Here is a 15,031-nt window from a genome sequence, read left to right as displayed (position 1 = left end):
CTAACCTAACCGGACTATTTATAAAGTTGTGCGGTAATGTATCAAACAGTGTTTCTTTGCTATTCATAAGGTTTTCCCTGGCCAATTATTTGAGAAGTGGATGGCCTCCTCCTTCTTCCTAGTCTGTCTCAGTCTGTAAGCTGGGCTGATACCTATGCACCATGTGCATCCCACTGGGTTAGAAACACTAGTGGCTCAGCCTCAAAACTCACATCAACACATCACCATGGTAGGACAAACCGAAAGACAAGTTTGCCTCCCTGCTGGAAACCTCTCATACCACCCTTACCTGGGTCCCTGCAGCTGACTCCTCTTCTGTCCAGATTCCTAGTCCTTTTAATCCCCTTTCTCCCGCTCTCCCGCCCTGCTGCGTTGGGTGTGCCTGAGTTCCTCTCCTCACCTGGATCCCTGCAACTGACTGCTCCTCTGTCTGAGTTCCTGGCTTTTAATCCCCTTTTTCCTGCTCTCCCTCACTGCTGCTTTGGGCGTGCCTGAGTTCCCTCTCCGCACCTGGATCCCTGCAGCTGACTTATACTGCATTAGGCCTCTGTAAAACTCTCCAGACTCAGCATATCTGTGAAAAATTGAAGAGCAGACTGGGTTCTACTGGCCAAGGTAATAGTGTTTCTAGTTTTAAAGCATATTACCTGTCATGGATTGAATTGTGTTCCTCAACAATATGTGTTATAAATCCTAACCTCTGTATCCATACTTATAATCCCATTTGAAACTGGGTTGTCTTTGATATGTTAATGAGACAGGATTAGTGTAGGGTGTGTTTAGAGTAGATGTCTTTTGAGCTATAAAAGAGATTAAACAAGCCAGCAGAAAAGCAGAGATGGGGAACAGAGATGCCACACCACATGAAGATCACCAAGGAGCCCAAGGATAGAAGCAGAAGAGACAAGGGCCTTCCCCGAGAGCCAACAGAGCCGAGAGCTAAAACCTTCCCCTAGAGCCAGGGCCCTGAATTCTAGCTTCTAGCGTCCTGTGGGAAAATACATTTCTGCTTGTTAAAACCACTCACTTGCAGTATTTCTGTTAGAGCAGCACTGGATAATTAAGACACTACTTAATGCAGCTATAGCTCCTAAGATTAAACAAGACTCTTCCAAACCCTTCAAGTGACTATTTCAAGAGCTTATTTATCTGCAGTCTAGCAAAGCCAAGTGTCCTGATTTCATCCACCACCCTGCAGAAGCACATTCCTCATCTGGAAAGGTGGAGCTCTTTCCCCTCCCCTGGGGTATGAGATGGACTTAGACTACTTCTAATGAACAGACTGTGGTGTGAGTGAGGGTGTGACTTCTAAGCCTAGGTCATAAAGGCTAGAGCCTCCAGCTCTCTCTCAGATCACTCTCTGAGGGAAACCAGTTGCCATGTCATTAGGGCGCTCAAGCAGCTCAATGAGGAGGGCTTGAGCCCTCCTGCTTACAACCTTGAGGAAGGAGGCCAGTTGCCAGCCACATGTGTGAGCCCCAATCAAGCCTTCAGATGACTGCATCCCTGGCCAACCCCCAACTGCAACTTCAAGATACCCCGGGCCAGAGCAGCCCAGCTAAGATACTGTGAATTCCTGGCCCACACAAACCCCAACCTACTAAAGGTGTGGTGGTTAAAGTTGCTGTGTTTGGGGGCAGTCCACCCCATCAGGAACACTTACCTGCTCAAGGCCACCAGTGTGTCCCACATGGTTCAGGTGGTTCTTCAGCAGCTGTGCAGGGTCACTGGAAGTGTCTCGAGCAAACAGGAGCACAGAGAAAAAAGGGACGTCCTTTCCCTTCTCTTTGTCATCATAGAGTTCAATGGCTCTTTTGAGCATTAGGAACTTCAGGGCCTCATAGAGGCTGTACTCCTCCTCCTCGCTGGTGAACAGTTCATCACAAGCTGTCTGCCTGGCTTCGGCACTTCTCATTTCAGCCAAGTCTGCCCACTACAGTAAGAGGTTCACAGTCAAGAGAACTGTTACTCTACAAATCCCTGGTATACTTCCACACTGGGAGCACAAGACCCTTTTCAAAAGCAGAAAACCTCAGACCCCACACCAACGCTCACATTTTCAAATTCTTAGCTCAAACAATCGTATTTCTCAGCCCACGCAATTCCTGATTCACCTTTCTAGCCCATTAATTGAAACAAAATTACCAGGCAAGAAAGAGGAGCACTGGGGCCAGAGAACAAGATTTCCTACACCCTGAACTCCCCAGGCAATGAGACTAAGCCAGGCAATGAGAAACACAGGGAAGAGCCTCAGTGTGGAGTTGTGAAGAGCAGCTCAAATGACTCTGCCCCTTTAGAGGCTTCCAGGAACGGTTACCATCTGAAACACAAAGCTAATCATCAAAAAGGGCAGGTAGGCAAGGGAAATGGCAGGCTCCCCGGAATATCAGTTTATTAAACTGAGCCCTCCAATCTCTTAAAAACATACATGAGCTTCAAATGGGTAAATCCATCCAGGAAATTCTCAATGATCCTTGATTAAGAATAAAGCAGAGCACTGGGTATTCTGCTAACATAGGCAAACTCTTTAAGCAAATAAGAAAACCCAACAAGCGTACATGCTTTTAAGTTAAAGTAAATGGAGAAAAGAGATGCCAACATAAATGTCAGTCCTTAGAAATATGCCCCACTGCCATCGAGTCGATTCCGATTCACAGCGCCCCCAGAGGACAGAGTGGAACTGCCCCAGAGGGTTTCCAAGGCTGTCAGTCTTTACAGAAAACAAAGCCCAAACCAAATCCACACACTGAGCAGGGGCGGGCCTCCTGTCTAGCAGGATCCCTGAGCGCAGAATCCCCTTCCCTTTCTCCCTCTCCCATTCTTCAAAATGGAAGAAAGATGAAACTACTAGACCTCCTGTCACAGTGTGTTTCCCAGTAACACATGTTATCTCTGTAAACTGAAAATAGGGTCCAGCAAGGCAGGGGCCTGTTTCTTCACTCAACAAAAGACCTGCTGAATTCCATGATATCCCAGCTGTGTGCCAGGCACCGGGTGTGAAGGAACACACCAAACACAGGGAACGGACAGTCTCCCATGGAGCTCAGAGTCTAAAGGGACCACAAACAAGTACACAGGCCACCCTGGGGTAAATGTGGTAAAGAATCTTGAAATGCTTTGCTGGCACCTCCTCACCTGTCTGGCCCCTGCTTACAAAGCCTGGAATGACCACCAGGGCTTCACCCGGCTTCCTGGTGGGGAGGGCTACGAGCTGCTCCACGGCAAGCAACCCAGGGGCCAGCAGGGCCAGTATGCAGCAGGACATACACGCCAGTGAGACAGGGCACACCCCAGAAAGGCAATATTCTCAGACCCAAACTAATGGGGACTGGCAGACCAAATTCCCCCGCTATGTCTGTTTCAGAGACACCAGCCAGACAGCTTTTAAAAGACAAGTTACTAAATCGTAAGGAAAAGAAGTCTAATAAACATAGGCAGGATCTCAAAACATGAACCTAACTGACAAGAATTAAGAAACACTAATTAGTATCACTTAAGGAGCTCTAGTGGCATAGTGCCTAAGGCATTAGACTGTTAACCAAAAGACTGGTGGTTCAAACCCTCCATGGAAGGAGAACTGGGCAATCTACTTCTGTAAAGATTTACCGCTTGGGAAATGCAAAGGGGGTCACTATGAGTCAGAATTGACTCGATGGCAGTGAGTTTGTTTCCCCCCCACACTTGATAAGACTATATAAGAAATACAGACTAAACAATATACCGGAATCTGATAAAGATGACTTAGAACAAAGACTGCATTTGTTCAGGCTTCCTTTGTAGGAAGGCCAACGTATTCCTGTCTAACAGCCTAATACGTACATCTCTACCAAGAACACACGACACTGACATCTCTCCATTTCACCAAGGACCTCACAGGGAGAGTCTGTTCACCAATTCTCGGCCCAGAAACCAGCCAGGAGCTGGTAACTGGATGAGTAGAGACTAAGAACTGGGCTGCTGGGGCCAGGAGGAGCAAGAGCGCTCACTTATCAGAGACAGACAATGACAAGTTCCAAACCTTCTTCTGGAGCAGAGTGAGGGACGCCTTAATCCTATCAACCAGGTCCTCGCTCTTCCCATCCAAGTTCAGTCCAAGTTTCCACTGCCTGATCCAGGTGTGTGTGCGGATGAGTCTTTCGGGTAACTAGTGTATGAAACAGAGACAGAGAGGTGTTAACATCCCCAGGTATTGAGACTCCACCACAAGACCCAGAAGGTGAGAAACCCGGGGGGCCTGCAAAGCACCCGTCTCCAGACTTCAGTCTGTCCTCTGCGACTAGGAGGCATCTAAGTCTGGAAGTAGAAACTCAAACTCTGAGGGGAGATACTAGACTGAAATAGGGGTTCTGGCTGAGGTGCAAGGCACCAGTCTCCCAGCTGGACTCCACCTGCAGTCAGAAACAGCCCACGGCCACTTGAAAGGATAAACAAAAGTCCTGCCTGTGTGGTACTGTCACATTAACCTCTTCCAGTGACGGGCTCAATGGCAGCCTCCCATCACCACCTGACTGATGACTCAGGACAACGCTCTGGGGCCCACGAGAAGGTCTAGGGTAAAAGAAAATCCTGCTCCTTCCTAACTAGGAGAATAAACCTCCCTTGTGGTTTAAAAAAAAAAAAAGGAAAAAATCCACCTCAAAAACAAAGTACTAAAAGGTCTTTTTAAAAAATCATATTAACACATATACTCAAAGTTGTGTTGTTGTTGTTGTTGTTACTATGTGCCATCAAGTCGGACCCGACTCATAGTGACCCCTCCTTGGGTTTCCAAGGCAGTATCACTACAGAAGTAGATTGCCCAACCTTCCTTCTGAGGAGTGGCTGGGGGGTTTGAACCGCCAGCCTTCTGGGTAGCAGTCAAGTGCCTTAGGCACTAAGCTACCAGAGCTCCCACTCAAGGTTGTACTAGGATAAAAAACACAATGGAGAATGAGGCAAGGGTCAGGAGAGCTGCGGCAGCCCAGCCGCTTAGAGAGCCAACAGCAGGATGCTTCCTTTTTTCCACAGAAGGATTTACTTTGTTTATCCCTTATCACCCACAGAATCTGGGGTGTGAAGGGCAAGCTGAGGCTCAACCTGATGGATGACAGCATGGGAGCATGGGTGTGTCAAGAGGAAAATGACACAATGAGGCTGGGCAGCAGCCTCTTACTTCACTGCCACAAAAGCTACAAAGAAAAGCAAAGGTCCCGTCCAAGTCACCAGGTTGTTAAAGACTACTTCCTACAGCGTTCTCTGTGGGACCAGCTCCTGTAACTGCTGCTAGTCTTCCTGCAATGGGAGACCAGGGAGGCCCTTCAGGAATGGGAATTCAAGCCTCACCTGCCAGAGCACCTGGGTAAAGTGAAGTGGTTTCGTTGCTACAAACAGCTGGAAGCTCAGCAAGGAAGTGAATGCCTCTGGGTTACCCAGTGATGGCAATCTACCGCCACACACTGGGATGTGTGGGCATGTGTGTTCTGCTTGCCTTAGGAGGGAGGCGACAGCTGACAGTACCCCTCAGAGCCGCAGGTGGGTGGGCCACCGCCCAGCCCAACCCTCCAGCCCAGCCCATGCCCACAATGCCTTGCACTTGGGCAGCGTGTAGGGGGTTCTGCTGCACAAGCTTCGGTTTCAGTTCTTGGTTTCATCACCAGAACCTAGCATGCCATCTAGCAGCAGCAAGCTAAAATCACAGCTGGCACAAAGAAGGGAGCGGAGCTCTGGTAGTGCAGTGCCTGAACATCTGACTGCTAACCAGAAGGTTAGCAGTTCAAACCAACCAGTTGCTCCACAGAACGAAGATGGGGCATCCTACTCCCGTAAAGATTCACTGCCTTGCAAACCCAATGGGGGTCGCTATGAGTTGGACTCAACTCAATGGCAATGAATTTGTTTTTTGGTGTAAGGAGAGATGGAAAAGATCAGGGTGGGAAAGCACAGCTGCTGGTCAGGCCGCAGACCTGGGCAGGAAGGGAAGGCAGGCACCACAATGCGCTGACTGACCCTGGAGACCCTGAGATCCTAACTACACAGGGAAGCCAAGAGGGCAGCGTCCTCACTGCTGCCTGGCACTGGTCATGTTACTGCTGGAGGCACTATCCAGTTCAGAGTGGTCTATGTTAGGAGATGTGGACATTGAGAAGAAAGTCCCAAAATGAAGAATGAAAAGCACAAACAATTAGGAAAGAATAATGGAGCTGGAATTACTTATGTAGAAGAGAAAAACTTAGCCTAACTTTAAATGCCTTCAGAAGTCATAGCAACGTTACTGTTGCCATTAAGTTGATTCCAACGCACAGCGCCCCTAGAGGACAAACCGCCCCAAAGGGTTTCCAAGGCTGTCAATCTTTATGGAAGCAGACTGTATCATCTTTGTCCTGCAAAGTGGCTGTTGGGTTTCAACTGCCAACCTTCTGGTTAGTAACCAAGCACACTTATGCCACCAGGGGCCCTCTGTCATGACACACAGAACACATAAAGAGCTCATCTTTTCTACGCACAAAAGAACTGGACTTCTGTGAAGAGTTGTGCCAGAAATCAGAATGTTCTAAAGGGAACATTTAAGATTAAAGTAGTAATTAACTTAGATGGAACATAATTTATTTTAGAATTATGATTGGGCCATCTACTTCTGTAGTGATACTGCCTCAGAAACCCAAGGAGGGGTCACTATGAGTCGGATCCGACTCAAGGGCAGTGAGTTTGGTTTTTTTTCTGTTTATAATCCTTGAAGTCACCACCATGATAAAAGGGTTGAAGAATACAAAAAGTGTCAGCCCCAAAGCTAACTCAACCAAAGAGCTCCAAAGTCCCATCCATTCCACTCTAAGAGAACACCGCCACAGGTCACACTCGGTCAGAGACGTTCCAAAACACGGCATGCAGGCACACCTCCATCGATGGCGCCTCCCCTGAGTATGCCTCATGGATACTGTGGTTTTGTTCTTAACAAACTGAAAGTCTGTGGCATCACTTTGTCAAGCAAGTCTACTGGCGTCATTCTCCAACAGCACATGCTCACTTCCTGTCTCTGTCACACGTGTTGGTAATTCTCACAATATTTCAAACTTTCTCATAATGTTACCAAACATTTAATAGGCTGTATTATAATGGGAACAAAACTTTTATATGCATTGGGAAAACAAAAAATTCGTGGCTCACTTCACTGCGGTATTTACTTTACTGTGATGGTGTGGAACCAAACCTGCATATCTCCAAGATAAGCCTGTACCTGGGAACCTGCAGTGTAGTAAATTACTTTGTGTGGCTTTTCTACCCGTAAGTCTTTGTAAACTCCAAGGTGGGATTTGCTATGAGCAACTGAGGAGCTCCTGATTGCTGAAGGTGTCCACCTGGAGTATTTCTGTTGGGAGTGGCACAAAACAATGTTGTGGGAGGTGCCCACTCTCTCTCAGGTGCTTAGAGTTCTGATGCTATGATTGGCTAGTTTGACCACCTGGCTCAAAAGGAGGCCTCCTAGAGACAGAACTCTCTCTGACTGCTGGCTGAGGAAGACGTGCTGCTGAAAGAGACATGGGCTCCTGAGACATGCATTCCTGGGAAAGAGACGCAAGAGACACGCATTGCTGAGTGAGACACCGAGGGACCAGCACTGCTGGGAAAGAGTCTGTGAGAGACTGTTGGCTGAAGGACGGTGGGCTGGGAGAGAGAGACTGAGCATTTTTCCTGAACCTGAATTGTAGCCTGTGGTGCTTCCCTAATAAACTCCATAATCTGTGAGCTCTGTGTGGCCACTGCAGCGAATTATCGAACCCAGTAGAGAGGTGGTGGGTGCTTTGGGAGGAACTGCTGGAGAAAGGGCTGGAGGGAGGTAGCATGTCTGGCCTGGCAGGAATAGGCCTTGGGTTACTGCTGATAATCCTGTCTTCCTCTTGTGGGGTTATAGGAGGTCAGAACATGTCACCTCCTTGCCGTTTTTGCAGAAGCCAAGGACTCTTGCTCTAAAGGTCACCCCCTCTCAGGGACTGAGGAGCAAGTTTAAGACTAGCAGCCCAAGCATCTCCAAGGTAGGAGTCAGAGCAGAGACTTGGATCTGGACAGAAGCAGAAATGACACCGGAAGCTGAAAAGGAAGGCGAGAGAGGTGGAGCAGATAAGACGAAGCTCCACATCACAGGTGGGAAGCAGAGCAAGGCAAGAAGCTGGGCAGCAGAGAGGAACGCCTGGGGTCTCTCCCTGAGCCCACACAAAGGGGAAGGGCTCCCTGGCTAGCTCTCCTGTTGCCCAATAATGGCCTGACACCACTGACATTCTGTCAGGGCAGAGATGGCCAGACCCACAGAAGACATTCTCAGCCTGCAAAGGGAGCAGATACAGCGGGGGAAAGGGTCTACATGCCTCAGCAACAAATACGATCTCCCTGGACCCACCCAGCACCTGATGAAATGCACCAGAGGGCAGGGACGTTAGCAGTGCACAGCCTGCAGGCCATGGGCTGAGAATGGTTCCAGAGCCAGACTGCCGAAGTGACTTGGGTGCCCAGGCCCCGTCCGCCCCCAGAGCTGAGGGAAGGTGGTGACAGGTGAGCCAGCACTGATCGAGACCCCAGTTAGTGATGCAGAAACTCGAGTCCCTCCAGCCTGCCTCCTGACAGCGCCCTGCTGGGCTTCCAGAAGTAGCCAGGGCTCCCGGGACCTCTCGAGACCACATACACAGAGGACAGAGGTGTTTGTGCCATGATCAGGACAAATGACTGTCACTGGACATAGTGCAGTGGCAAAGGAGGCTGTCAGCATTTCAGTCAGAGCAAGGAAGAAGGTCGAATGACACAGGCTGGCAGTTCAAACCTACCCAGCAGCACCACAGAAGACAAGCCTGGCAGTCCACTTCTGTAAAGATCCCAGACGAGAAAACCCTGTGGAGCAGTTCAGGTCTGTAACACCACAGCTCAGCAGGAGTCAGAGCAACTCGACGGCACACAGCTTTGTCGTCGTAATCAGGCGCCTTCCAGTCGGTCCTGACCCTCCGTGACCCTATGTCCAACCGAACGAAACACTGCCCGGTCCTGGGCCATCTTCACGATCCTTCTACATTTGAGCTCACTGCTCCAGCTACTGTGTCAGTCCATCTCTTGAGGGTCATCTTCTTTTTCGCTGACCCTCTAGTTTACCAAGCATGATATCCTTCTCCAGGGACTGGTCCCTCCTGATAACATGCCCACAATACTAGAGACAAAGTGTCACCATCCTCACTGCTACGGAGCACTCCGCTTGGAATTCCTCCAGGACAGATCTGCTCATTGTCCTGGCAGTCCATGCACCACACTTCAAAAGCATCTTGAAGTCTTCAGTCTTCCTTATGCACTGTCCAGCTCTCTCATGCATATGAGGTGACTGAAAATATCATGGCTTGGATTAGGTGTGCCTCAGTAATCAAAGTGACATCTTTGTTCTTTAACACTTTAAAGAGGTCTTTTGCAGCAGATTTGCCCAATGCAGTACATCATTTGATGTCTTGATTGCTGCTTCTATGGGCATTGATTGTGGGTTCAAGTAAAATGAAATCTTTGACAACTTCAATCTTTTCTCCATTTATCAAGATGTAGCTTACTGGTCCAGCCGTGGGGATTTTTGTTTTCTTTATGTTGAGCTGTAATCCATCTTGAAAGTTGCAGTTGAAGGCAACAGGTTTGGTTGGGATTTACTTTGAGTCCGGTCCAAGTGTTTGTTTTTAAGTAATTTCTGGTGGCATAGTGCCTAAGGTATTTGACTGCTAACCAGAAGGCTGGCAGTTCAAACCCATCAGCAAGTCCTTGGAAGGAAGGCTGGGTAATCTACTTCCATAGGGATATCGCCTCAGAAAACCAAGGAGGAGTCGCTATGAGTCAGACTCGACGGCAGTGCATTTGGTTGCTTAGTATCAGCAAGCAGGAATGCCCTTACTCTGACAGGATGCGAATGACTCCTATCCACTAGGAAGATGGGGAAAAGAAGGGCACACCACCTTTCATACCAAAACTCCTGTAAGACTTTCATTTCTGAGGCAATAAAACTGTTTCATAATTCACGTAACTGCTCATCTTAAGCACATATATGTGTAAATGGTCTCTGGAGACAGCGTTTCCCTACTTTTGGGGTGCAATGGACTGGGTACCACACCCACCATCCAGCTCTGAAGACTTCACGCCCCTCCACCCCTTCTACCATCCTTGGCTCCAGCCCTACCTTTCAGCCACACCCCACCATGCACACCCTCACTCAACAAGGCCCTTCTCATTGTGGACTCTGCAAAGGAAGACTGGGTGGAGGGGCCAGAATGAGAACAGGACAGAAGGGCATCACAGGACGGCCTGCAACAGGGAGGAGGCGGGAACAATTGGTTAAGCACAACTGGACGAAGTCTGCATGCGCCTTCCTGCACTGGCACCGAGTGTCAAGTGCCTGGTGAATCTGTCACCTGAACAAGGTGCTGAGTGATGCAACAAAACACCTGTGCACGGAAGGTGGGCAAACGGTGCTGCTATTGGGGAAGGTCTTATTTATTGTCCAGCTGTCACATGCACATGAGGTGAATGAAAATACCACGGCTAGGGTCACACACCTTAGTCCTCAAAGCGACATCTTTGCTTTTTAACACTTTAAAGATGTCTTTTGCAGAAGATTTTCCCAATGCAACACATTGATTTCTTGACTGGTGCTTCCACAAGCACTGATTGTAGATCTAAGTAAAATGAAATCCTTGGCACTTCAAGCTTTTTTCCATTCCTCGTAATGTTGCTTATTGGTCCATTTATGAGGATTTTTGTTTTCATAAACTTGAGATGTAATCCATACTGAAGGCTGTGGTCTTTGAGCTTCATCAGTAAGTGCTTCAAGTCCTCTCTCAGCAAGCAAGGTTTTCTCATCTGCACATCACAGGTTGTTAATGAGTCTTTCCCTAATGAGTTGTTAATTGCAAATTATGAGGGCTAGAAAAATCAAGATGGCTACAAGTCTTTTGACTGAATGAAAGCAATGAAAGAACAAAGTCACTTCTTCAATTAACATATCACACATTGCCATCATACTGATTCTAACTCACAGCTACCCTCATTGGATTTCCAAGGCTGGAAATCTTCACGCAAGTCAATCGCCCCATCTTCCTGACCTTCTGGCTAGCGGCCAAATATCTTAGCCACACCACCACCACAGCTCCTTTGGTTAACATATAACAGAACCAAAGTTTCATAAACTTAAATACAAAACTCACAGGCAAGTATGATGTGTTTTCCTGAGCCTCTTGGCCTTCAATAAAGATTAGATAACAAAAATAATACCACTGTGACCAACTAATTATAGACTGTGCTCCCAAGAGAAAATATTTGTTGCCTGATACACAGAGAAAAGGGAAGAATTGGAAAGAATGCCTGGAAAACTAAAAATATTTTCATTCACTCAGTTAGTCAGATACCCCACTTCAAAGCCCCATCGCTCGTGCACTCAGCACAGTCAAACAGCAATCAAACTACACAACCTGTCTAGGCTACTATCAGTAACACAGACGATCTCACGCAAATGAATCCTGTCAGTGAAATCAAAGAAGCATGTGCTTTACTTTTATGGGTTTTATATGTTTAATTACTTAGAACAACGCTGGCAACAGAGTTTTTGGGAAAGTCTAAAAATCCAAATTCATGATGTCAGCTAAGCCCACAGATGTAAACAAGCTCCTTAAAATCAAAGGCTCAGAAGGAAAAAGCTCAGCCTAACATTGAGGAGGATTTCACGTCACAGTCTACAGATTAAGTGATGGTTGTTAAAACCAAACAGAGGTGCCCCCCCTAGGCGCTGGCTTCCCGGCACTGCCCTATGTGCACAGGGATCCTTCTGTGAAGTGACCGATGATTCTAAAACACACCCCGGAAAAAACTGCCTAGCTCATCAATTTCTTCGACTTTTATATGTATAAAAAAATAAGCTAAGAAATCTGCTTGCGATGGCACCCATCCCTGCTTAGAGGAAAGTATTTTTCACAGATAAGGTTTGGACCATTTATGCAGGTGTGTTGATCTTACACAAGTTTATGAAATGGATAATCACAGACAAAGACAGAAGGATGATACCCTCTACCCACTGGCCCTGGTTTTGCCCTCTGGAGCCATGGGACCGCCTCATCTACCTAACAGACCTCAAACATCTTATCCAGCAACCAGTTTCCTCTAGAAGTCATATTTTTCCCAGGCAAGCACCCCCTGCTCTTTTACTCCCAGGATGAAATGAACCCATCTGCTGGTAAAGACACAGGGCAGACAGCTGCGCTCCGTCCAAGACGGGCTCTAGCCAGTTCCATTCATGCTGGGACTGCTCTGGCCCGCTTCCAACAGCGCCCCTTCTGGTGCAGCCAGCATCACTGGGAACCACCACATTCCCTGCGGGCTCAGGCGGGGCTTGCGCTCGGCAAAGCCCTGAGGTCTTTTTTCCCTCCATCAACTGCTGTTAAGGCAGATCTCTCCCAGCTAAATGACCTGTGCTTGTTTGTTTTTTTTCTTTAAGTACAGACTATAGATTTTCCTCCAGTTAACGTCATACTGTCAGTTATGCACAACCACTGCTACCCACCAGAATCCCTAGGATATTCTATCATTCAACTTATTATTACGTGACCTTGTCTGGTCTGTGTCGTGGACACACTGATACACGGCATCTCAGTCACCGTCAAGCTGTAGACTTAAAGTGCTACTGAGGGCCAGTCTGGGACCCGGCCCCTGACCTTCTCCTCCCCAGGAAGCCTCTCCAAGGTGATGGGGCTGTCTCTCTTCCAGGGGGGCTGCTCAGTCGCCCACAAAGCCAGCCCCCAAAGCACTGCGCAGAGGACTCCACTTATTTCCTGGATTAATAAGAAATGTGTTTTTTAAACCCTGGGTAGATTCTTAAATCATAAAATACATTGCCCACAGGATGCAAACACCAAAATTGAAGCCAAACTGTTCCAAAGTGCTTTTTACAAACTCTAACATCTGCTCTCTAATTTGGTGGAACTGCCTGAGTCAGTTCTGCCATTTTCCTTCTCTGGGAAATACCCATTATCCTTGGTCATTTTACTGTGAAATCATCCCCACGAGACTGGGGACTGCCACAAGCTGACATCACTCACGGGCAGCACGAGCAAGCAGCATGGACAGAAAGGAGAAGTCTCCTGGCACACAGTGACGTGGCCCACTGTGGCCTCAAACCTGCAGTGGCAGCGTACCAGCGTGAGCTCCGGGTCCTGCAGCCAGGGGGGCAGCTCCGCCGGCTGGCTCATTGCCTGGAACAGCGTAGCCCTCAGTGCACAGTAATTATCGCCACGGACGCGCCTTATGGAGGTGAATTTCTGAGAAACTTCCTCGTAGCCCTGGGTGAAAGTATCAAAGAATCCACAGTGGGTCATTACTGACTTCAGAGAGCAGGAAAGTTTGATTCCTGTGGGGAAAACCTGCCTCCAACTGTGGAAGAATGAGACCAATAGCACTGGCCAAATCCTTCCTGGGAGACACTCCAGCCTCTTCTGTTATTAATCAAAAGAAATTAATGAGTAAAGTACTATGAGAAAGACCTGCATATGCAGCATACCCAACAGGTAAACAGAGAAAACATTCAAAGTATTATGAAACAACTCTGCCACCCCCAAAGCTGGAGTCACACATCCCTAAGCAACTGCTGGAATGCTCACTTACTGACATCAATATTCTGAAGAGCTCTCTGTTCACGCTGACCCTTTGGTGAAAAGACAAGACAGACTGAGGAAAAATGTGCTAAATGTCTATCTCCGTATCAAAAAATAATACACCAAATCTCATTTGTATGGTGTATAAAGGAAGTGTACATGCTAGGAAATGACTGGATCATTCTGTTAAACTTAAAAAAAAAAGCAGACTGAAATGTCCTTCTTGCTCAGTCTAGAAGTGAAAAGAGGAAATGAAAACATTCAGTTGACAGAGTCACCCAAAGACAGCCATCCAACGGGACCCAGGAAACCCCAGTGGCCAGGGCACAGGCATCCAGGATGCCTGGCTTCTCCAGTCGGACTGGCTCAGCCTCAAAGCACAGAATGATGCTCTGATGTGACAGGGAGGACTCCACTTATTTCCTGGATTAAATAAGAAACATATTTTTTAAACCCCAGGTAGATTCTTGAATCATAAAATACACTGCCCACGGGATGCAAACACCAAAATTGAAGCCAAACTGTGGGCATTTCTTTCCAATTACATTTTGAGGGCAGCAGTTTTATTTAGTTATCCAACCACTGCAGCAGGTAAAGGCCCATCACCCCACCAGATGCACCTCCTCCTCATGGTGGACCATACACCCCCTGGGAGCATTCATGATGGCTCGTTCAACGGGCTCGGTGCCTTTCCAAGTGCACACATTACTCATGTCAGAGTGAAACAAACTTCATACGTTAAATTTGGATTTACACATGCTTACTTCCAAAAGAACATCCAAACTAAAGGATACACACGGACAAATCAGGACACATGTAACGAGTTCTAAGCTGTTACCATGCACCAGTCCTTGTGGTAGGCCTGGATGTGGTCCTGTGCTAACAGCACCAAGGGAACATTTGGTCACAGAAAGAGTCCACTGCAGGGTCAAAGCTCTTCCTGGAGAGAGACCCATAAGGGAGTGATTTTAGCCCAAATTCCTGAATATGGAGTACTTGGCAGACTTAGTAGACATCTTGATTATAACCTCCAAGACATCAATAGTTAACAGTGAGCTTCGAAGGTCATAAAGCAGAACCACAAGTCCCCGAAAGCGTTCTGGGGAAGCTGAGAAAATATGGTTTGAGTATTTGGCTTCCTGGTTATTGAAACTGACGCAGGGCAGGAAGCAGGACCATCTAAAACAGTGGCCGTTCACTATGTCCAGCAGATGGCCATACAAAGATAAAATGCTCTTAACCTCTGGCAGGGATGGAGGGCCTCAGGTTTGCACAGCTGAGTCCCTAACAAGTACCTGGCATGCAGAGTCTACACACCACACCTGCAGGAAGCTGAGCTAACGGAGTTTAAAGTGGCAGCTTGCCTTTAGGTTCACGCAGGCAGGGGTAGCTGAGCTGCCTGCTAA

General features: G+C 47.8%; 1 protein-coding gene across 1 annotated transcript in view; it reads right to left on the bottom strand.

The window, feature by feature from the left end:
* Positions 1 to 15,031, bottom strand: part of OTULIN (OTU deubiquitinase with linear linkage specificity) — a 49,178-nt gene that overhangs the window by 11,577 nt on the left and 22,570 nt on the right. The window contains exons 4-6 of the mRNA XM_007954198.1: positions 13,170 to 13,313; positions 4,019 to 4,144; positions 1,664 to 1,933 (exon numbers count right to left, since the gene is read on the bottom strand). Coding sequence (XP_007952389.1) covers positions 1,664 to 1,933; positions 4,019 to 4,144; positions 13,170 to 13,313 — 540 coding nt within the window. The remainder of the gene's footprint in view (positions 1 to 1,663; positions 1,934 to 4,018; positions 4,145 to 13,169; positions 13,314 to 15,031) is intronic.

Source organism: Orycteropus afer, unplaced genomic scaffold (assembly GCF_000298275.1).
Source record: "Orycteropus afer afer isolate SDZICR_OR568_19922 unplaced genomic scaffold, OryAfe1.0 scaffold00442, whole genome shotgun sequence".
In the NCBI taxonomy this organism is placed as follows: Eukaryota; Metazoa; Chordata; class Mammalia; order Tubulidentata; family Orycteropodidae; genus Orycteropus; species Orycteropus afer.
Note: the sequence above shows the minus strand (reverse complement) of the source record. Positions and strands in the feature narration are given on the sequence as shown.